The following is a 23,435-nucleotide window of genomic DNA, read 5'->3' on the forward strand; positions in this document are numbered from 1 at the left end:
AATATTCGGATTAAAAAAGACATCAGTCTGAGCCTTAGAGATAAAACTATCGGTTAGTTTAGAGAGTTATAAGATCTACCAAAAATATCAGATCCATATCTCTAAATATATAAAAGGCCTATAATTTTAAGCCCTTCTAAATTTTGGGGTTATATTGGCAATATTCCCCTCTCGCACCCATCTCTTCGGTGAATACCAATGAACCCAAATTGAAAGACCGAACATGTGGGGATAATCCAAGGCCCTGGAATGTTTTTGCAAAATAAATTAATAGCAGGTTCGGCGTATGGAGCGTCAAATTCGAAACGTGCCAGGTCCTCGTCCTCATCCGTTTGAAGTCCAGAATCCAAAACCAGAATCCCATCTCTTCCAAATCCAAGACGGGCCATTTTTTGCCCAAAAGACACATCACACGCTAATAAGCAGCTACGAAAGTGCTTCTGGCTGCTTCTGGTCACCCCGATGGGTATTTTGTTCTCCTCCTGGAGCCCCTGCACCCTGCACCCGGCACCTGGCAAATACATTTTAATTTCCAAATCCCGGCTGGGTGAACAGCGAAAACAAAATGAATTCTGCCGGCCTGGCCGGGAAAAGAGGTCTTTTCTCTTTCGCGGCCGGTTCGCGAGTTCGGTTCGGTTCGTCTCAATTGTATTTCTGGGCTCAATTTAGTTGTACGGATTTTGACCTGCTTAACCCTACAGCCAGCCGAACAACCGGCCAGAAAATGGTGGGCCCCGGACAGAGAAAGGCGGAGGGGCCAGTGCCCAGGGGAAGACAAGAAGCGAAGACAACAATTTGAATTCTAAATTGAACAGCTTTTTGTGCTACCTATGCCCGGGAGCTCGCCCAGCCGCCAGAGTTGAGTGGAGCGCTGATCGCAGAACGTGGGCCGACCTGCTGCCGACTTGCAGAGGTTGGAGCTGTTGTTTCTTTCTCGATTTTTAGCCGAAGACCAGGCCACGGTAGGGGCTGAGCCACCGTCAATTGCGCCCAACTACCTACTCATTGTAATTCTTCATGTCTGGCCACGTTCCAGCCGGGCCAAAACCCGAACCCAAGCTGGCCGAGAGAGGCTGAGACGGCGACCTGATTGCCGGCAGTGGCAAGTACCAAGTTCCAGTTGCCCATCAGCAACCTTTGGCTTGTATCGGTGTCTGCCCACCAAAAAAAAGCAACCAGCCTACAGAGTCAGAGTCACAATTCAACAAAAAGACTGAACTGTAGACTGAACTGGTTACTATCCATTAAAAAAAAGAATTATAGATAAAAAATATATTATCAATAAATACTAATTGTTAAAATATAAAAAGTGGGAGGATATAATAGTTGGAGGAAAGTGAATAGATCATTCAATTAAAAATTTATAAACTTCCATTCTTGGGATTTAAATGAAATAAATTTTAAAATACAAAGTATTATTATGATACTAATATATACTTATATACACATAATACTATTATATACATTTTTATTTAAGACCTTTCAGTGGATATCAAATGGCTGATATCCCCTGCTCACCCTACACTTGTCTCTTTGGTACCCCAGTACCGAGTATTTAATGATATTTCTCTCTCCTGGCTCAGCCCAGCAAGCCAACAATTACGCTTAATGCCAAACATCCTCCGCTGCGCGACAGCCACCTGTCCGCCTGTCCAAGTGTCCGGCTGGAGCTTCAAGCAGCGTATCCGAGTGCGGTAGCTCTGGTTTGATCTTGTTACGCATTCAGCGCTCCCTGGGTCTCTTGCTCCCTCCGACTAGGTGGCCTTTGGATTGGGTGCTGGGATCTATCCGCAATCTTGTGTAGGATTTGATTGGCATGTGGAGCACAGCGTCTTTGGGGGAAAGGCTTCCTCGCAGAGAAGGATAACCGGGCAGTGGTGTCTTTAAATTGCTGGTCAAGATTCTTCTTGATTGATTCGTTTGCCAAATCCACCTTAATCGGTGCCTGCTTTGGCCAAAACTGTATTCCATCAACTGTTTCGAAAACGGCCGCTTATTATTTTAAAAAATTGTGGAACCGCGGCCCTCGGGTCGGGTAATGCTAAGCTATCTGTCTTGGACAATGTTAAATGAGGTTTATTTTTATTCAAAGCTACATTGCCTCTAGAGCAATAAAAACCATAAAAACAGTGGCCTAATACTAACAAGTATGGGTATTATATTATTTCTTTGTTTTAGAAAGTGTGCTTATTTCTGCCTTATACCTTTAAGAATAAATTAAAAATGTAATTATTTTAATATATTTCTGAATATTTTCTATAGCCTTGTCCTTTTCGTCCCACTGTCCCCATTGAGGCCAGTGCAGATACTGCATCTTAAGGTCAAAATATTAGCAAATTTTATGTGACCCGCTCGCCGATGCCTGCCCCTGGGGAGCAACGAAAAGAGCTCCAACCAATCCAATCCAGCCCAATCCAATCCGATCCGAACCTCGGGGGTCGGAAAGAGGAATCTGCAGCAGCAGCAGCAGCCGCAGAAGCAGTGGAAGCCGTAGAAGGAGAAGCCGGGCTGTTAATTTCGTTGCAGAGCGAGCGGTAGGCACATAATCAGTTTATTTTGTTTGGGGGCTGGAGGGCTGGGGGTCTGGGGGGCGTCGGACTTGAAGCCGAAGCTCAGGAAAATCAAAAAGAAAAAGAAGTAGTGCCTCGGGTTACACGCCAAAGATACAATTTTAGATTATATGGCCAACTGCGCGCATGCGCATAATAATAATGCATGCAACAAGAGGAGGGCGAGGACGAGGATGAGGATGAGGACGATGGCGACGAGTAGCCAATTGCATCCGAGCCCCGAATCCCGAACCCCGAACCCCGGGACCTAAGACTGCAGACCGAAGACTGAAAGACCCAAAAGCCGGGCCGGGTCGTCTTCTGGCTTCCTGTAGGGGCACAAAAAAGGCGTGCAAGTGGGTATAATCATCATCAGCTTTGATAACACACCACAAGCGACGTTGGCTGCAACGACCTGCCGGGGTTCGGAGAAGACTCCCCGACCCCAGACCCCATAGCCGAGACGAGACCCTATACTGCTACACTCCAGACCTGCAGACCCGGCATGATCTCCTGCTTGCCATTTGACTTTCGGGCTGACTTCTCTTAGCTTTACTTTTTTGTGGCACTCTGGCCTTTTTTTCAGCTGTGTGTGAGTGCTTCCAGTCATGCGCCGACTTCAGCTGCATAGTCCGAGTCTTGACTTTGGTCCCTGGTCCGAGGTCTCTGGGGTCTCAGTGGGGCTGCTGCTGCTGCTGCCTGACTTGGCTGCCGACTGTCAGTTAAATGGCGGCTTTGTTGCCGTGGCCACCTTCTAACCTGCGCCTGCTGCACATTTCATCTAACCTCTGCTCCAGTCTGGTATGCACAGTGGAGCATGTTCGCAAATCTGTGGCCTGGAGAGCGCTTAGACCCCAAAACCAGAACTACGAACCACTGTCCCCGCCGAAATTAGAAGCAGGAGGATGGCAGGAGCCTTGCAGATCCCCGTCGATTGCGATCATTTGCTTTCGTGCTGTGATTTCTGCCCCGAAACCTTCGAAGGACAGAACTTTCCTTCAATGTAGGTGCTCGGCCTGGCTGGGCTGGCTGGTTTTTCCTCCAAACTTCAAGGCCCGAGAGCAACATCATCAAACAAACGACATCATTATCGTGCAACATTATCGAAAAAAGACTACAAACCCAAATGCCAAACGCGAGGCAAGAAATGGCTTGTCGTTGGTCAATTTTTCGTCCATCGGAGGCGACTCCGAAATCCCTGCGACGTCCCCGAAATGTATTGAAATATGGTGGTAAACGGGCAATTTAAATGCTGCCCCTGCCGTTGCACGGAATGTGGTTTTAAGTAATTCATGGATTAATGGTAGCATATTGGTCTTGTGGCAAGAAAGGAGGCAAATAGTAGGGCCGGGTCGGGCCAGTGGCAGGGGCAGGGGCAGATCCGAGCCAGTGGCCGCTGTCTCTTGAGTGAATGGTCGTGTCTGGGGCCGAGGCTGCCACTGCTGGCTGCCTGTCTGTCTGTCTGTCTGCCTGTCGTGGAAAGAGTAGGAGTTGCATGTTTAGCACGTGCCTCCAGTTCCTCTTGCTGCACACCCAAATGTTTCTGTTGCTTTTTTTTTCCCTCCGATTTGTTGTTGCCGCTGCTGTTGATAATGCGTTGACCGCCAACGCCGCAAACTAGATTGTTACGTTTATAATCATTAGGCGAGTCGGCGATTTCCTTTCCTTTGGCTCCGCAATTGGTTCTCTGGGCTATGAAAGTTGCCAGTTGTTTTCGCCACGAAAAGCACCGTTAATATGTATGGGCCTTCCAGAGGTGGCCATTTCCAGGAGATGCAGGAATCTATTATAATATCAGAATGGGAAACATCTACAGAGTTACATCACGGCTGAAGTGGCATTGAAGTCTCACCGATTTCTTTCACATTCGATACTCGGCTTGGCCGAAAATTAATTTGTTTTCGGGCCAGTCATACTTCCTGTTGGAAGTTGGAGGAAAGAAAAACCCAACTCAGGGGCCGCATAACAACACACTCGTCGACCAACAAATTGCATTTTAATGCAACTTTCCAAATCAATTTCCGAAAAGCAAACAGCCTCTCTGGCGGCGAGGGGCACGCCAGTTCCCTTTTAGAAAATCAAGGGAGTGGAGGCGAGGTGGAGGGGCGAGAGGTCGGAGTTAGCCACAAGAGTGCCTGGCCAAGAGGCCAATATAAAAATAAATAAAACCCAAGTCAGCCATGTGACAGTTATGGATGAGACTGCAGCCGCACTCTCCGACCGGGATATCCACTTGGAGTGGAGCTCTGGACCCGGTCGGGACCAAAGCCTAAGTAACGAGTTGGCAGTGCGATAAAAAATCTAACTTTAATACGAATTAAGATAAACAAATAACGAGGAGGCGGCAGGGTGGCGGAGGGATCTAATCGAATGTTTGTGGATGGCAATGGAGACCTCCGGGCCCGAGCTCAAGTGACAAGTGCGGGCCTAGCCAGGGCTTTTGACATTTTGCTGAATATGAATATGAAACTGCAACGAAAACGATAGTCGAGATCATGACGGGGACTGGGGGCTGGAGACTGGGGACTGGGGTCTGGGGACTGGGACGATGATGATCATGACTACGTGAATTTTCAGTCAGTTGTTTATGTTTACTCGAACGATGAACGAAACCTTATGCCTAATAATAGGGTCGACTTTGAAATGCATACGAGCTGGAGAAGAAACTGAGGGTCGGAGGAGTATTACTGATGGAAGTGGAACTGGAACCGGGGGATTTAGTTTGCTTCGGTTTATTTCTCGGGGGCGTTAGCCATGGTGCAAAATGTAGAGCTACGAAGCTGATCTCCATGTTGCCGATGCTTGACATTTATGTGAACCCGAACCCAGGCCGCCAACTGCCGCCAACGGAACTGCAAGCCAGCCTAGCCAAGCCAAGCCGGGCCGGTGTCAGAGTCTCGAGCTCTGATCCAGAGACAGCCATCGTGGGCTAGCCGCGCCAAGTCAACTCTTTCGAGTCATGAATCTTATGACGCCTACGTGTACTTTTGGCATTTGGCATGTCAAATACAATAAGTACTAGGGGAGTCGCGCACCGAGATCAGAGCAGTCGGTACTTCGGGTCCAAGATGGAGATGGCGGGTTCAAGATTCTTCTCCCCATCTCGCCGCCTATCTCTCTCTTGAGCAGCTTGGCTCGTTTTTTGGACCTAGACGAACCCGTTTTGGGCCAAGGGGAACATTCCTGGCTTGTCATTAACCGACAGAAACTAATTCGTTCCAAATAAGTTCAAGGTGGAATGCTGATGGATTGACAAAGCCATTGGGGTTTGCAGATGTTTGTTTAGGTTCTTGATCTAAGCACTAAATTAGTCATTTCGAGATTCCTCAGAACTCTGATGGAGATTGCCAACCGAGATAGCTATTTTTGAATCTCTAAACTTTGCTTAGCGTTGAGGTTACTGAAATTAAACTCGGAAATGTAATATTTATTTGTAACTCATCTCCATGCTATCTATCTCCATGCTATAGGCCAGTGATCTGGTCCAGCCATCTTCTATCGATCATGTTACTGGCCTCCCCGGGCACCAACCCACCTGTGCTACCTCAGAACACAATCAGAAAAGCCATTTGGCATTCGGGCGGGCAGCTCCCTCCTGTAGCTCGTGTCGCTGATCACGCATAGAAATTATTATTGTGCCTTAATATAGCCATAAATCTGGAAATTTTAAATGCAGAAAATATTGCATCCTGCTGCGCTGGCAGGGGAGAGAGAGCGGAGTCCAACTTATGACTTCATCTGCATTTTTATGGCGAATCCACTGGCCTGATAATAAACCCTGGCATCGCAGCCGAGATCGAGTGCAGGGATCGAGCCACCCATGCGTGCCCCTCCCAGCGAAGGCGCGGAGGCTCTCCTCCTCTCTGGCACATACCCTGGCAATATCAATAACACTTGCAACGACTGCAACATGATGCGACGACGACGACAACGTTGTCCCCGTCGTCGGACAATGTCACTGAACCAGTTCTCAATGTCTTCATATAGATTTCCACGGCCCGGCTAGAGTCAACCTCTGCACTAAATATTTACAACCTCCACAATATCTCAACGACCGACAACGACCAAGAGCAGAAAAGGCTAAAGCGAAAAAAACCCAACAAAAAATGAAACTAAAATGAGGCTGGTCTTTTCTATTACTGGCCTGGCGGAACAAGTTCATGCAACTGCAACACCACCACTCCACAAAAGGTGTTCAGGCGACCAAGACCGAGCCCAAGACCAACAGCCAACAACCAACAACCGACAGACGATGGCCGACAGCCAACATTCAGCGATCAACGACCGACGACCAAAGCCGGCCAAGTGTCGTTGTGGCCATAAATTCAATTGAATATTACGCCAATTGCCTTTTTGTCTATCGCGGACTCGAACTCGGACTTGGACTTGGACTCGGACTCGGACTCGGGAGGAGTCAAGCACCACGTCAGCCTCCAAACTGGTTCCATCATCGTCGTCATGTGTATGTCGCTTATTTATTTTTCCCCCATTTTTTCTGAAGCAGATTTAGTTCATCTTCGAATGCACGCTAAGCCGCTTTCAGCGCGCTAATTAGACGCCTCTCCAGGCCCACACCCCACACCCCACTCTCTCAATGCCGGCTAATATGCATCAAAATGTGTCATCACCTAGAGCTGAAGTTGTGGATGGGGATGGGGATGGGACTGGGGCTTGGCGTCCTGGCACCGACCGGCTTAATTGTTAACTCCTTGCAATCGAATCGGACTTGGACCATGTTTTCACTCCATTAACGCGTTGCGACGACCGGGCCGGAGGGTGGCGGCATCTGCAGATCCTGAACTGGGTCCGGTAATGATGCCTGACGTTGACCGATCGTCGACCGCAAAAGCCAGTCAGAGGAGTTGCAACAAAAACGCGAGCCTCAGAATCCAGAGCAAGAACTAGAGCTGCAGTGAGTCTCCAGCCAGCACCAGCACCAGCACCAGTTCCAGTCTCAGGCCCTGACCGACCGATCAAAAGTCGTTCAACTTGCCGGAACTGGTCGTAAAGATCACCTGGCCACCATTTCATTCCAGGCCAGGCCGAGCAGGCTATGTGGAGTGCCAGTGCGGAGCTCGCATGGCTGGCATTAATGGCCGTCAGAGAGTTCAGACCCGGCCCCGAGCGGGTTCAAGTCCCAAATCATAGTTAATCTTCTCGTTTTCGGCAGGAAGCCCCACATTTAGACGCAAAAATAAGTGCGATCTGCCGATTGCCTCTGGGTGGATGAACTTTGACAGCCGGGAGAGAGCTCTTCCCATCTAGACTCTGGCCTAATTTAGTTGGTAATCATTAAGGTACGCTATCCTCAATAAAAGACCTGGAAGGTTGGTATTTGTCCCTGCCATTCCAACCATAAAACTCAATTAGTTTACTCCGCGAAAGCTCCTTTCTCCAAATGTAGTCCCCTCCTGGCTTAATTCTCTAAAAGTGGCTTAAAAGGTAGCATGTTTCTGGGGCCTACCTGGACGTATTCGGCGCATATATCAATTCCACCCACAAAGCCGCACACATCGCCCACCGACCAGGAGTTCACCTCCTCACTCTGTGCTTGGCACCTCTTGCGGGATTTTCCAGCTCCCGGTCCCGTTCGCGCTCCCGAGTGGGCCTCGTCGTGCTGGTGGTGCTGCTCCAGCGGTGGCGGGGATGGTGTGGACGTGGACGAGGCTGTGGTGGCCGTTGTGGCCGTGGTGGCAGTGGAGCTGGCACGACGCTCGGCCTTAAAGCGCTTGGCGGCCGGTGGCTGGGAGCTCAGATCCAGTGGCGCCGCCGACGCAATCGAGGAGGGGGCCCCGCCGACCACCGGCGCCACCGCTAAGTTCTCAGTTGCGGAACGAGGACTAGACTGCCGCGAAGCGTGATGCGATTGTTGTTGCTGTCGCTGGTGTTGCTGCTGCTGCTGTTGCTGCAACTGGGCCGAGTAGATGAGAGCGGGTGTTACAAATTGGGCGGCCTGCTGCAGGGCGGCGTTCAGTGTGGAGCTGGAACGGGGGGTGCCCGTCGCACTCGCGTTCGGCGAGGAGGCATTCGACCCCGAGCGCTGCTGCTTGGCGCGCAGTATCTCCTGGATTTGGGCGTCTTTTATAGCGCGTGCCTGGAAAGTGGAATTTAGACAATAGGATTAGGCATTAGAGGGGCTAGGGAGACACTCACCAGAGTCAGCAGCGCCTGGGTGCTGCTCATGTCTATCAGGGGCGGAAAAATGCCGGACGAGAAGGGCAGAAAGTTGCTCATGAACGGGGAGACACTCGCGGCGGCCACCACGGCGGCCATTTGGCTCTTGGCCTGCTCCGTGGGCGACGGTGCGGCCGGAGGCGGGGCCAGTTGAGACAGGGACGAGCCACTGCCCGTGGTCGAGGCACTGCCCACGCCCCCTCCGCCGCTCATCTTGCTCTCCTTGGACTGGCCTCCGGAGGGCGTAGCACTGGCAGAAGCTGCAGCTGCCGAGGAGGCCGATTGCGAGAGCTTCTTGGAGCTGCTCGGGCCACTGGAGCTGCCGCTGGAGCTGCTGCTGGCTGACTTGAGGGCGGAACTGGAGGCAGTGTTTGCGGAGCCCGGCCCGGCTCCTGTCGCGGCCGCTGCCGAGGCTCCGCTGTTGCTGTTGTCGTAGTACGAGTTGCGACGAGTGGCGTTGTGGCTGAGGATAAAATTGTATTTTAAAATTTAAAAAAATAATCAAATTTCTTAGCAAATTATTCAGAAAAGGGCATAGCTTTAGCGACTCACTCATTGGGATTGGAGTTGTTGTACTTGGCCGCCAGACAGCGCATTATGTCAGAGTAGTTGCGGGTGGAGAAGTCCGCGGCACTCGACGCGGCACCTCCACTGTCCGCCTGCCCGGTGCTGTTGGAGCTGCTGCTGCTGGTCCGATGCTGCTGCTGTTGGATGCTGTTCAGCAAATTCGTCGACAAATTGTGGAGCGGCATGTGCGTGGCGGTGGCCGAGGATGTGGCAGCTGCCGACTGGGCACTGGGCGGACTCAGGCGCTGCTGTTGCTGGGACTGTTGCTGGTTGGGTGAGACACCTCCACCACCACCACCACCGCGGAAAGACGATGAGGAGGGCGTGGCGCTGCGAGATCTACAACAGAATTGGAAACCCATTAGTTATGTTAAGTAGAACATTTAGCAGGTTTTGCATAAGTGGAAGATCTATCCGTGGTGTGACATCAGCCCCACATATTTGAGAAAACCAAAGACAGGCCAATCATAAATTTGCATTAAAAATTAATTATCTCGCCCCGAAAGGTGTCGCATACAATTGGATTATTTGTCATTCCCCGGAGTGGTCGGGCCGGCATCTCAGCCAGCTCGGGCTCTCGGCTTTTGACATGCTAATAAGCGGCTTCCGTGAGAGTTCTTCTCGGCTGGAAGAAAGAGTCTAGATCTCTAGGCAGCTGCCCGGGAATGAGCTTGGTTCTTGGCCAAGTGGCAAGGCGATTACGAGTGCGATTTGACGTGAGAACCCCGTTTTCCCAAGGAGCTTGTGCGGCGGAAGCGATTGGCTGGCAGGTTATCACAGCCTGGGACTCGCAGGTGAAAGGCATGGGAGAGTTGGCGCGCTGGGGGATCGCTTCCATCCCATATCCTGCCTGTAGTCTAACAATTCTCGAGTAATCTTTTCAAGGCCTTTGTTGTGGCCTCTTCGTGAACCCCTTCTTGGCTTAGTAATTCATACTTTCCTAACCATCCTGCCTTGTTCTCTAAAAACATTTTCATTTGGGATGCTCTCCGATCGAGTCCTGGACTCATGTTAACCAATGTCGAGCATTTGCGGCCATAACTCATATGCAACTACTGCCCGGACATGCCACCAACCTGGTGCCGCTCCCCCCGACTCTCTGCCACACTATCCGCTTTCGAAATCTCAACCACTGGCTATTCCGCAGAGCTCTCCCGAACACGAGCCAAGCCACGCAAGACTTTGCAAAAAATAAAATAATCAGCATAGATTTCAGGCCAGATCGGCAGTGGCAGTGGCTGCAGCAGCGGCAGCGGTCACCTCCTAGACCAAAATGCTTGTTGCCACAGCCAGTGGCAGCTGCAAGTGCCTGCCTCCATTTCCAATGAGCCCCAAACTTTGGCCACAGCTCTGGCACTTTGGCTATGGGAGGCTGATTTAGCGTTTTGCGGCCAAAAGCTAATAGCTAATGGCCGACAGCACTAGGTGGCTAGGTGGCTAGGTGGTGGTGGCATGCCCCAGCCACCGAAGGGGAAAACTCGTGCTGCACGTCGTCGTTGCAGTCGCTGGTCGTTGGTCATGTCGTGTTGTTCTCTGGAGGCTGCGGCCCAGACTTATATATTTAAGCCGGCCGCCCCGCAGCTCCCCCTGACCTGCCCCACCCTTAACCCACGGCGCCCCCCTCCCTCCACCGGATGGCAACCCTCCTGTGTTGCACTTTTTGTTGCCACTGATTTATCGTGATCGGCTGGATGTCGATTTTTTCGGATGCTGGTATTCTGTTCGCCGTGTTGCCTCCGCTGCTTACAACTTAGTTGCCCCTTTTTGTATCTTTTTGCCAGTTTTTGGGCTTTGCTAAAAATGTTGATTATTGCAAATTGCTTTGGCGATTGGTAGCAGCTACTTAGTTGTGTTTTGTAGCTTGTTCTCGGTCTCGGCGATTGTTTGAACAGCCAACCGATCAGCACAAAAAATGGTTTTATGGTGGCGATTATGCTCACTGCTGCTTACTGCCACTCCGCAGTGAACTCCGCCGAATCGCTCCAATCTCGATCTGTGTGGCCCGTGGTGGGCCCGGAGATCCTAAGATCGGTGGCATGCCTAATTGGTTTTTATTATACAACTCGGCCGGCATACTATACAACATGTGCCAGCCCCGGTATGCAAATGGTGTCTATTGTTACGCCTACACTCGGCCCGGTAAGTCTCCAATAAAAGCCAATCTATCTATCTAGGTTTGGAACTCTTTTTTGGCTTGCAAGCAGATCAAAATATTGTTTTCATCAACAAATTTAAGATTTGAAAATTGGTTTGTCAAATTTAGCTTCAAAATTTTGAAAAGGCCAGTCTGAAGATATCTATCTTGGAAATGTATATGGGACTTTTTCCTCCACTGGCATCCACTGTTAAGGATTGCTAAGAAAATCTGGGATAATGAAAGTGCAACCTTTCAATCAGAAATAAACATCAGATCAGATGCGACCATGATCAAGACTATCACTGCATATATGTATGACCCATATGACCCATAGTTAAAAATAAAATTTACGTAAAAAGGCTAGAAAAATATCAATGACGAAAAAGACAAACGATAGAAAATTCATCATAAAGGTAGAATATTTTTAAGTTAAAGAATGAATGGAGGGAGACACGCATTTTTGTGAATGGAACCAGATATGATAAAGTTATGCATAGATATAGATATAATACCAAACAAACACTTGAGAAGTTGGAATAAATTTCCATTAATGGGCCCGAAATGCCCAAATTTATGATATAAACAAGGCTCCAATCCGAGAGCTATCTTCTCAGTTCCTCCCGAGACATCTGCCCCCTTCTCATCTGTCCCTAATAAGCCTCACTAATTTGTGGATTAACAATTATTAATGGTGGAAATTATGCGTCTAATCCGATGTATTTAATCGGACGCTCTGGGCGGCGAAAGGGAGACGAATATGCCGAGTCCGAATCTACACCTGAATCTGTCGTGACCACTCAGTGTCTACAACTAAGGTGGCGATCGACTGGCGCGGCTCATTAATATTAATATGGCCAGCCGTTTGGCCAAAATGTATCCACCAACTGGCGGCATTGTATCTCGCTGTGTCCATCTAAGCTTCGTCGGAGGCCTAAGGCTGTTTGGCTTCGCATGGGCTGGTGGAAGATAAATTGCTTTTATTTATATTAGTCGGAATATAATCTTTGACGCCATTAATTTAGTTGCGCGTATTAATTGCCGATGATTTTGGCTGTCAAATCGTATTCGGTCTCTATCGCTCTGTCTTATTAGTTTTTGTTTCTATTTGTGCTTAAATTTCAAGTTTTTCAAGCCGTTTTTCATTCCTTTTCATCGGCAGTGGGTTCTTTGTTACTGCCTCTTTCTGACTTCTGACAGCAGAAGTGTGCTCTCGGCCGAGTCGGTTTCCCTTTTTCTTTGTTGGCTTTTGATTAATCTGCTCGGCGCTGAACAGAAGCCAGATCGGTTTGGTTTCTTCTCGGGGCATTCATTTATTAAAATGTTAATTAATTTGTCAGGCGCCGACAGCCATCGAACTGGCTTGACAAATCGCCCAGAAATCGGCCGTTCGCTGGGAAAATGCTGGAAGCTGCTTTCCCCAAAACACACGTGCTTTGCGATCAGTGCGAGTGAACAAAATCCCTGAAATAATAAAAACACAGCTCCCCGAAACATGTCTGACCAGGAAAGGGATGGAGGGGTCTCGGACTCGGACTCTGAGGAGACGGTTGCCCCCACGGAGAGCCTCGACAGCTCCACTGCCGCCATGCCGCTCAGTGGCATTCCCTCTATTCTGCGCTCCAGCCAGTCCAAGACTGTAGAGGTCGCCGACGCCCCCTCGATAACCCTCACCATTCCCGATTCCGACCAATCCCCGCCTAACGAATCCCCCGAGGAGCGAGTCCGGCGCAGACTCCGCTTCCTGGAGCTGCGGCGGGAGCACTACAACCATATGTTCAGCCACAACACCGAGGTCTGCACCATGGCGTCCTCTGAGGAGCTGGAGGACCCGCTCCGAGACGGGGATTCCATGTAACAGGACTGATGTTCAAGGAGCGGACCAACAACTCGCCAGTCGCAGAGCAACGGCACGGGGTTCAGTGTTTAAAATATTTGCATAATAATTTACAAAAATTATTAAGAATTTTTGTTTTAATTGAAGACTATCCTGTCCCAGACCTGGCTACTTCTAATAATTCATGGTTTGGAAACTATAACCCACCTGGCAAATGAACTGACGGTGACTTCGCCGTTGTGGCTGCTGCTGTTGCTCCCCGGACTGAGGCGCTCCCTTTTCACGCTCAGGTGTTGCTGCTGGGAGCTGGAGTGATGGTTGCTGCTGCTGCTGTTGTTGTTGTTGATAGCATTGTTGTTGTTGTTGTTGTGAATGGTCACCATGGGCTTGGCGTCCATCATGAGGGCCTCCTTGTGGTTGTCCATCTGCGACGAGTACTTCTCGTTCTTTACCTTCTCCAGGTAGAGGGCCGCATAGGCGGCGGCCACTGTGGCAGTGTTGCTCGCCGACGCGGCGGACGTGGGAGCCGAGGAGGTGGACGTGGAGGGGGCGGCGGACATGCCCAGGGGTGTGGTGGTGGGCGTGATGGCTGACTGACTAACCATGCCGCCCGCCCCACCACCGGAGCTGGCTTCGCTCAGCTTCTTGGCGCTGCTCTCGATGGCTCCATACCCGCTGAGCAGGCTCGACCGCGCGCTGGGCATGTTGCGGGCGGGCAAGGATTCGAGGTCCGTGTTGTGGCTTCTGTCCTGCCCTTTTCCCTGTCCCAGTTGCCGCAGATCGCTGGCCAGGCGCTCCAGGTGCTTCCGTTTGGTGGAGGCCGCGGTCTGGTGCTCGTCGTGGGTCGCCGTCGGTTGGGCTGCACTACGACCGCCCACAATGGCGGTGGTGGCCTTGGCTGGCTTCTGCTGCAGAATGTCGGTGGGTGCGTTACCTGGTGAGACAAAGAGAAAGCAGGTGTTAGTCTAGAGTTGCGCAATATAAGCTGATTTAAAAGTGCGTAGAGTTCAGAATTTATCGAAACACCACATGGTACCTCACTTCCCTTGTACTGTGCCACAACCCAGCTCGAAAAGCTCGAGTCTCGCGCCAAAGGTTAAAATATGCTAACAAATCATTGACCCGCAGTGCTGAATCTTTAAGCTAATTACCGGGGTGAGCCCGGGTCCGGGAAGTGCACATCGCACCACGTACAGTAGGGCAGGCAGCTACGCATTCCAGCTCAAAAATGTTTCAAAATGGGAAGAGTGAAGAGCTCCATACATTTGCACAAAAGTGGCTTGTTTTTCTGGCCCTCTCCAATTATTTGCCTTTGGTCAGCCATACATAATTAAGTTTTAATTCGAAATCCATGTAGCGGTGACCTGTACTTGCCCGAGGCCGAATGGAATCGTGTCTCCAAATCCCCCGCCTGAAGGTGTAAATTGACGGAAGCCCCGCCAGTCCAATGCCTACAGAGCCGGGGCTAGATCCATTCCGAGCGCCGGCCGCCAGGCGCATGTTCAGCTGCCAAAGCACACAGCATAAATAATTAAATGAAATATTTACAACCAAAATTAACAACAATTTGTAGTTTAACGCTCGTTACCTACAATCGGACCTCGAATCGACTCGAAATTGCAGGTGGTTCTGGCTGAGGCTGAAACACTGCCTCCCTGCCGGCTCGTCCCATATCGGATTTCACCCTCTGGGACTCGACCGGGCGCGTTCAGAATATGCGTATATATATGCTTTTTAATAAGTTGGTCGGGCGTTATCATAAAATTAAGTTTATCATTGGTTAGCATAGAAATTAAGTGTGTGTCTATGGAACCGAAAATAGATAAAACCAAAACCAACCGCCACGGAGTGGTTAGACCGTGGAAGAGAGATCAATAAACCCTTCTTCTACCTCTAACAACTATTAGATTTTAGAATCTATCTCGAGCTGAAACAAAAGTATATAGTTCTTCAAAAATATGCCAAAAACTGGCCACTTCATCCCACGGTGCTGGGCCGTTTAAGTTGGTTTGTTTTTTGTCGCTCGGCCCGGTCAGCTCTCTCCCCAAAGACCTCTGATTGGCATCGCTTGGTGCCAATGGTGCTAAGTGCCGAATGTCGAATGTCGGAGCCGATGATGACGATCATGATGGGAGGCGGATACGGTAGGGCCAAGGGGTTTGTTTATAAAATAGGAAAGAGATAGCCACAGAGCGTTGGAAACAGAGACGGATAGAGAGCGACCCAAGCAACATGTGCCATGCGCGACACTGTTGACTTTTTCCAGTTGGATGTGGATGTGGATGTGGTATGTCTTCTCCCCCGGCGCGGCGTGCCCATACCTGCGAGGTGGTGCGAGTGCGGAACGGGTATCTCTGTGAGTCTCTCTGTGACTGATCTGCACAGTGACAGGCCGCATTTCGGTCACCGCCGCCGGGTCGACAAGTGTCAATAGTACTAATAGACGACGCCGACATCGACATCGACATCGACAGTGGAGCTTAGGACCGAGCACGTTCACACCATTTAGTGGCATGGGAGTGCGGGCATTGGAGGACGGGAAGTTCTGAAAGTTCATTGCCATTCGGTGCAAACACAGCTGCCGACCTGTCATGTGACCATCCATTTTTCAATCATCGGCAGCAAATAAAATATAATACATACTCCGCCAGTAATAATTACTATAAATTGCCTTAGACTTTTTGTCGTTTCTGACCCGAAACAGCTGCCCCTGATAGGTCACATGCACTGTCGACCGTCTGGAGTCTAGACTCTGGGGACCTTGGGGAAAAATACCAGAAAATGGGTGGAAAAAAATCAAGCTTAACCTCTGACGCAAGCAATCATAGATAGTTGATTTCGGCCCTCACATTTGACTTGCATGAACGAGTGTGGATAGCCAGTCCATTGTGGCTTATCAGCTGTATTTTATTATTTCTTTTGACCTCATTTGAAAACCAAATAGCTTCCCCCTTAGCCTTTATGCAAACTCTGCGTGTACCACCGCTGCCACCGCTGCCTCTGCTGCTTTGTGGCCACAAATGACTACAGGGTTCAACCTTTGTTCCCTGGTCTCGAAGAGTACACAACCCGAATGCCTGCCATACACACAAGTATCAGAAAGTCAAGAAGGTATTATTGAAGCACGCTGATAAATAGGGTCTCTGGTTCGGGTTCTGATTCTGATTCGGATTCGTATCAGGGCACTGGGAATGGGAGCGATTGGGTCTATCTTATGGCACAAGACCCTGAACCGATTGAGGTGGCCCCTTCAGTGCTTTGGCCTTTTCCAGTGCCCAGTACTTGTGCGCTGGGGAGTGCGCTGGAGAGCTTCAAGCAGGATCATAATAGTATTATTGCACAACCTTCCCATAGATAAACCCCTAAGGTATCTCTATCTGCATCGCTCTGCTCAGCGCCGGGCAGCGGGTTCGAGTTCGAGTCGGGTGTCGGTGTCGGGTTCAGTTTGGTTCAGTTTCAGTTTTCTTTTTACGTGATTTCTTGTATCTCAAGTGCTGTGCTCTGGCCGCGGCGTCTTATCGCCTTGTTTGTCCAAGTGCCAGTTGAACTATATATGTATGTTTGTAATGATCATGGTGATATACGTATTCCTATATAGGGGGCTTAGTGCGCGTATATGGCCTTCTCATGGTTCACGATGTTTTCGTCGGCGGCATGTGTGCTTTTCCCCCCTTTTGCTCTATTTTGTTGCTCTCGATTCTTTGGGACGTTTTTCTGGGGCTCTGGGCTTTTTTTTTTTGAAAATCATGTCGCATTTATTAGATCATCAAAAGGTGTTAAAGATTGTGGGGAACGTTTCACTGATAATTTCTAGCCTGGCCTTTTGTGTGTTGGGTCTCTGTAACGTCAACTTTGTTCAATTACTGCTTTGCTTCTTTTTGGGTGAAAGTTTACTTCTATAAAAGAAAATACTTTAAAAGAGTATTTTTGTTTTTATTCTATAAGTGCTTATCTCATCACCTAAAACTTTTGGGATTAGCAACGATGGATCTTAACAAAACAAAATTTTTGATAAGATATAAAGAATGTTATGAGAAAAAGATTATAAAATATGAGTGACTTTTGAACTGAGAGTTATTATCCTACTAATCCCCTTGATACAATAACGACAAGGAAGTCTCCATCTTGACATTTATTTTCACTTCCCATCCAGAGTTGTAAAGCTTAAAGTGAATATTTTTAACCTTTACAAATTGGGGTGTAAAAACCAATTTCTTTTTTTAGAGAAATTAAATTTACAACAAAATATTTCATCAGATACAACCTACCAAAATTTATAAACACAATATTATTTATTTTGGCACGAGCACCAGTTTTAATGATTTTAGTTTTTTATAGAATAAAAAATACACCCCCTTTAATTTTTTAATTACTTGACTTTTAAGCTTAATATTAAAAAATTAAGTTTAAAATTTTGAAAGAAAAATATTGACGGACTTCCTCTAACTTTAATAAGATAAACACAAAAAACTGCTTATTTATACATTGTAATTAAAAAATAGCGGTATTTGTACCAAAACAACAAATAAGTGAAAACTTTCGAATTGAAAATAATTAAATATTAAGTCATAGAAACAAATTGAGAACAATTAAAGAGAACATTGTGTGTTTTTATTAGAGGAGGCGAAATTAAGCCCTTGTCACGGTTTAAGGGTTAACCAGTTGTATTAACAACACACTTGTTAGTCAAGACTGTTTCTCTCACAACCTGTCATTTTGATAACAGACTTTATGTAATAATTCCTAATAGTAATTGATCCAAATTTGTATGTCCCAATATCCCAATATTTCAAGTTTTATTCATCTTTCAAGTTTTAGACATCTTTTTTTTTTTAGAAAAACTGACAGCTGATATTAAAAGATGGCGAACTGAAACCAAAACGGCGACCAGCTTTAAGTATTGGGAAACCGCAAAGAGCAGAGCGATCTAACGGTTTATGACACTCTTCCCCGCAGGTCTACGGCAAATTGAAATTTCAAATCAAATCAGAGCGCAGCGCAAGGCGGAAATGGCAAATGGTTTTCATCCAAGATTTTGCAACTTCATAACGGGCATATCCAACGAAATAAAAAAGGAGAAAAAAGTGGAAAAAAGTGGCCGAGAACCGATGAAAAAAAAGTTTCATAAATTATTAACACCTCTGCCATTTGAACTGGACAAACTGGTACTCGGGCTGGGGGCCGCGGTCCGAGCGTGTGTGCCAGTCGCGCCTCTCTTTGCGCTTCTCATTGAGGTAAGCTACTGCTGCGGTCCGTGTCCGCAACCTGCATAATTGCTGTAATGGAATTTGATTCTGCCCAGCCTCTCAACGGCCTGGCTTTGGGCTCAGAGGCAAGTGTCAGAGCTGGCGGTCAAAGCATAAAGTTTAAGTAATGATGAGTAGGGGCGTGACTCACGAGTATCGTCTTAATTGTTGAAAGAAGCTGCTTCCAGAAGAAGACTTTAAGACGTTCCAGTTGAAGCTGCGACTTCTGTTCTGTCCTCAAGTCGTTGTCACATCATCAAAAATGTATTTTTTCCAAAGAATTAATTAGCATACCAAGATCGTGTCACGCTGCCATCACTAGACCCCACCTTGTCGTTTTTTGGTCCATTGCAGATGATGTACAACCACTATTAGCATTAAAGTTTATTATCGACAACGACGCTGGTTCTGAATTCCTGTAAAACAGGTGCATCGCTGCTGCACAAGCACCAGCGCAAGCACAAGCACCTCACTGGCACTCGACTGCACAGTGAGGCCAACAGAAGAGGCCTTTCAACTTTTAGCTATAGATTTCTCCACCTCAAGCCGGGCCAAGCCAACCGATCCAATCCGATCCAAGCCCATACCATGCCACACCGCACTGCACTGCCCCGTGTTGCATGCAAGGCAGGCGCTGCTGCAATGCATTTGGCCGCTAAAAGCGCCTTATTTGGTTAAATTGGTGCAGATTGCTGGCAGGCCAGCTCTAAATAATAATTAGCACAGGTTTTTTCATCTTCTCGTCGTCGCTATCTCACTTCTGGCTGGCTCTGGCTTCTCTGGCTCGCCTCGCCTTGCTGCGCTTTTGGTTTTGGTCATTCACCACCACTCCAGCCACCAGCACCAGCCCCAGCACCACCCGGCGCACCACCACAAACCAAAATCTAAAACAAAAAAAAATTGGACACAAAAAAAAAAGTAAACTAACAGAGAAAATACATCTTGTTGCATGCCACATACGGGGTGAAATTTCCTTAGAAATTTCGTGCTTGCCTGCTCTGGTTTTAATTTGATTTCTGCTCGATTCCCCGCCACTCTCCAGCTGCTCCGTTCTCCTCCGGCCGCATCTGGTGGCCCAGGTTCAGGTTCATAAATTTACTAGATGTTCGCCCGATTTCTGGCTCTGCGTTGCATGTTTAATGTTGCTGCTCCGGTGCATATTCGCGTGGCCGCTATGCCTTTATGGATTGCCCAGACTTGGCTTTGTGGGTAGCACAGCCTCGTCGGTGTTTACAGCCCTTGCCGCTGATCTGCCACTGGGTTGCTTTCGAACCTGCCACCCCTTGAAGTCTGGATAGTATTAGTTTAGTTTTAATAATCAATGAATGCGAATTAATAGATCTTGCATCATAAAACATGGCGTTTTATATCCCACATTCTCGAATTCTTGGTGATAGAGCATTTCTAACCATTTTATTTTATTTGAAAAACTATATAGGTATGTAAAAACAATTTGCCAATTGATGGCGATAAGATAGTTGGAGCGAGAAGTGGGCTCTGGCTGGGCAGCATCTGGCGCGCATGCCCCAAAGGCACCTGCCACGACACACACTGCCAGTCCGGGGCTGAGGCGAGGAAATCAAGTGCAGATTAATTAAATTCGATAATTAAATGAACGGGCCTCTCCGGGACTAACAGATCGTGTCTGCCGCTAGCCTCGGAGCCGTTGCTGTTGGTTTTAGATGATAGCCGGCCAGACAGCCACCGCAGCAGCAGCAGCAGCAGCACCAGCAGCAGTGGTACAATAAAATGAAAAAAATTTGCACATTGGCTGCACATTTGGGATTGAGGTTGAGTCTTTCGCGACGGGTGATGACGATGTCGGCGGACTACCACCGACTTCTCGGAGCGCCCCTGTCTCCAGTCTACAGTCTACAGTCTCCAGTCCCCATCCCGGTCTTCGGCTAATGCACTTCTGTGATTTTAGGCGCTGCGATTTAATGTGCATCGCTCTATAAATTTGTCAGCAATTAAAAGAGTCAGTCGCTCGACTGAGCCACTAATTCGGCCAACTATGGGCATTGGAAGACATCGAGGCTTTCAGTTGCAAGGTGTGTTGAGGTTTATGCACTCTTTCTATTTAATATTTAACATTTTACTCGCATACTTCTGGAATATTATTCACAAATATAAATTTTAATGAAAGTTTACTTCAGCTTCCTGCTTGACTAGCCATTTCCGATCATGGCCAACAATCGGTTCAAGCCCATTTCTGTGCACTGTTTTATGGATTCGGAGTCGATAAAAGCCACAAACTCCCGAACTTTATATAGTCGAGCAACCGAACTCTCCGGGAATGCGCAGCGAATGGCAACTGACTTGATTGATATTTGGCGATAAAGAAAGCCGCTAAGGAGCCTCTAGATTCGAGGCCCCTCCCTCCTATTCTCTATTCTCGTCAGCCCCGTCCATGGGCTTCACTATCTCCGTATAACATGTGTAGCAGTTGTAATGTATAGCTGGCAAAATCGCTGCATGTTGCACATAAATTTCATACGAGTTCAAGCTCAGTTCGGCACAAATTTATGGCCAGAGCGAATGAAGAGTCTTGGACGCGGACGCGGACTTGGACTTGGTTAGAATCCATGGACTGGCAATGTTTTGGGAGGAGAGCTGCCAGTTGGCCAGTTGGGAGGGGTGTTTTTGGGGCGCGTTTCCTTGTGCTCTGTCCTGTTAACATGTTGTGAGTGTGGCAGGAGCATCCGCATCTTGTTTAATGTGTTTTGGGGGCCATATGTAAGGCCGTTGAAAGGCCAGAGATTGATGGGGCAAGGTTACAGGGCAAATAGAATTGAGAATATGTTATCGACAGGCTATAAGAAGTTGAAATAATAGTACTTGATCTGTTTACTGTTCAGTACTATCCAAGTCTGTCTATTTTTCATTCGGCATCTACGACGGCCAACATGGCGTATGCTTAATGTGCAATTATAAAATTTAAACACGATCGCCCAGAAGGCAGTCAATAGTATAGTTTCCTGCTCTCTATGTGCCTGGCTCTGTAAATGGGTTGTAGGAAGCTTACATATAGGCGTTGACGAGCATGTAAGAGCAAAGGTTTAAATATAGAAACAGATACACTTGCTGTCGCTGGCCGCTTCGCACCAGCAAGTTCAAGCAGTTCAGAACCTTTGTACGCGAACTTATCGCCCAAGGCGACAGGAAAGGGGGTCTAAATAGTGTAAAAAATACTAAAACATATACTTAATACAGCAATATAAATAATACTTCCAATATTACTCCCAAAAAGTATTCCAAAGTGTAACATTGCTGGCTGCCTTTTCCGATTCGTGTTGACTGTTCCCATTTTGCCCCCAGCTTGTTGTTGTTGTTGATCTGTATATATTTAAAACAAAATACAACAAAAACACTCAGAGAGACGACCGACCGCAGAGCAAAAAGTCAAAGCAGCGGTCGACGCGTACAAAATTCAGCAACAACAACAGCAACACATAGTAAATATAGTACACAGATCAGTCTCAGCAATAGCAACAACAACAATTGGCACGGCAGAGAGTGTATACAGAAACGTCAAAAAAGTCAACTGCGCCGCTGCCATTTGATAAGAGGCCACAAGTGTAAATATAGACGACGTCGACAACGGGCAGCCACAAAAACAACACGAGTAGCAATGCCCGCGACCGCTGCCTCTCTTCGCGAGAGGGCGCCCGAGAGAGGCCCCTCTTTGCACTTCTCCAAAAGCTCCTGGCGAACGGCAGGCATGGCGACTCGAATTGATTGATATTGCCATTTCGCCTTTGTCGCCATTTCTCTTTTGCTTTCAGCAGTTCACCAGAGTTCACTGCAAGTGTGTGTGTGTGCTGAGTGCGTGCTGTGGGCGGGTAAGAGAGAGAGGGAGGGAATTTATTTATTTTCAACTACGTGCTGCAATGCGACATGCGATGGGGCGGGGAAGGGTGCTATCCAGATGCAGTTCACCAAAAAGGAATCTCCTGCCCTGGGCGTTACCCACGAAATAGGTCAACACACTTGTCCGGGGGTATTGAAACCCCAAAGGGCTTATTCTCGTAGACCGACCGCAACCAACGGGGAAAAATGAGTGAGTCAGGCAAATAAAATCTGAATAAAGTAATTCCGCTTAAAAATAAACAGTAATTCCAAAATAAATGAACCAGCATTCCAGTATTTAAGGAACCAGTACTTCAATACCTTATTATTAATAGTCCTGCCAACGATAACGACTTTCCCAATGCCTTAAAAAAGACCTATGATTGCAGCAGACTCTGCAATTGGAGGCGCTGTAATTTATGCAACGGAATTGGCACATAATGGCGCTGAAGAACATAAACTATCAGCGATTTATATGGTGACTTTAATTCTTCCCAATTTACTCCGCCGTTTGCCTTTCCATACCGCTCCGACAATGAGACCCGAAGTATAAATAACGCATTCGCCATACAATTTACCAGCCCAATATTTGCATAATAGCAGCGCGTGCCGGCAACAAATGGGCGGGAGGACAAAAACAGAGGATGCATTATCGGATCAGACAAAAGATCGGGCGGAATGAGTGTGCGCCCAATAATACAACCAGAAACAAAAGGAAAATTATTGCAAATGTGACATAAACTGCAATTGCTAGCTCGTTTTTATTCGTAATCGATATAATTAAACAAAATAGTAAGTGTAAATTTGTTCATTGAGTTATTAAGATTAATGAGGAGTTTCCACTTAAAGGGTTTTAATTTAAAGGCGCCCAAATAAATATTAGAAACAAGAGAAATTTTATTGCAACTCTGCTATAAGCTGCAATTGTAAAACTTTTTGAAATAGGAACAAAGTAATATGATCGACATAACATTTATTGACAATATTCAACAGTCCCCATAAATGTTTGGGAACAAAAAACAGTCCAATTACTATTTTAAAGTATCTTAAAGTCCTGACCAAAATTATATCAAGATCAA

General features: G+C 47.7%; 2 protein-coding genes across 8 annotated transcripts in view; one reads left to right on the plus strand and one right to left on the minus strand.

Moving 5' to 3' along the window:
• Positions 1-23,435, minus strand: part of Samuel (SAM-motif ubiquitously expressed punctatedly localized protein) — a 49,021-nt gene that overhangs the window by 7,577 nt on the left and 18,009 nt on the right. For 4 of the 7 annotated variants that reach the window (XM_017253218.3, XM_017253217.3, XM_070276650.1 and 1 more), the window contains exons 3-6: positions 13,469-14,195; positions 9,276-9,629; positions 8,703-9,186; positions 8,014-8,643 (exon numbers count right to left, since the gene is read on the minus strand). In XM_017253218.3, the coding sequence (XP_017108707.3) occupies positions 8,014-8,643; positions 8,703-9,186; positions 9,276-9,629; positions 13,469-14,195 (2,195 nt within the window). The remainder of the gene's footprint in view (positions 1-8,013; positions 8,644-8,702; positions 9,187-9,275; positions 9,630-13,468; positions 14,196-23,435) is intronic. The other 3 variants (XM_043211422.2, XM_070276652.1, XM_070276651.1) reach the window with 1 other exon arrangement.
• On the plus strand, positions 12,842-13,390 carry LOC108133351 (uncharacterized). The gene has a single exon (XM_017253226.3). It carries the CDS (start codon positions 12,920-12,922, stop codon positions 13,280-13,282), a length of 363 nt encoding a protein of 120 aa, XP_017108715.3. The 5' UTR covers positions 12,842-12,919; the 3' UTR covers positions 13,283-13,390.

This window comes from Drosophila bipectinata, chromosome 2L, assembly GCF_030179905.1.
Source record: "Drosophila bipectinata strain 14024-0381.07 chromosome 2L, DbipHiC1v2, whole genome shotgun sequence".
In the NCBI taxonomy this organism is placed as follows: Eukaryota; Metazoa; Arthropoda; class Insecta; order Diptera; family Drosophilidae; genus Drosophila; species Drosophila bipectinata.

Bases quoted from the DNA above. Each gene is read 5' to 3' on its own strand.
- LOC108133351 (XM_017253226.3), top strand. From the start codon at position 12,920: ATGTCTGACCAGGAAAGGGATGGAGGGGTCTCGGACTCGGACTCTGAG.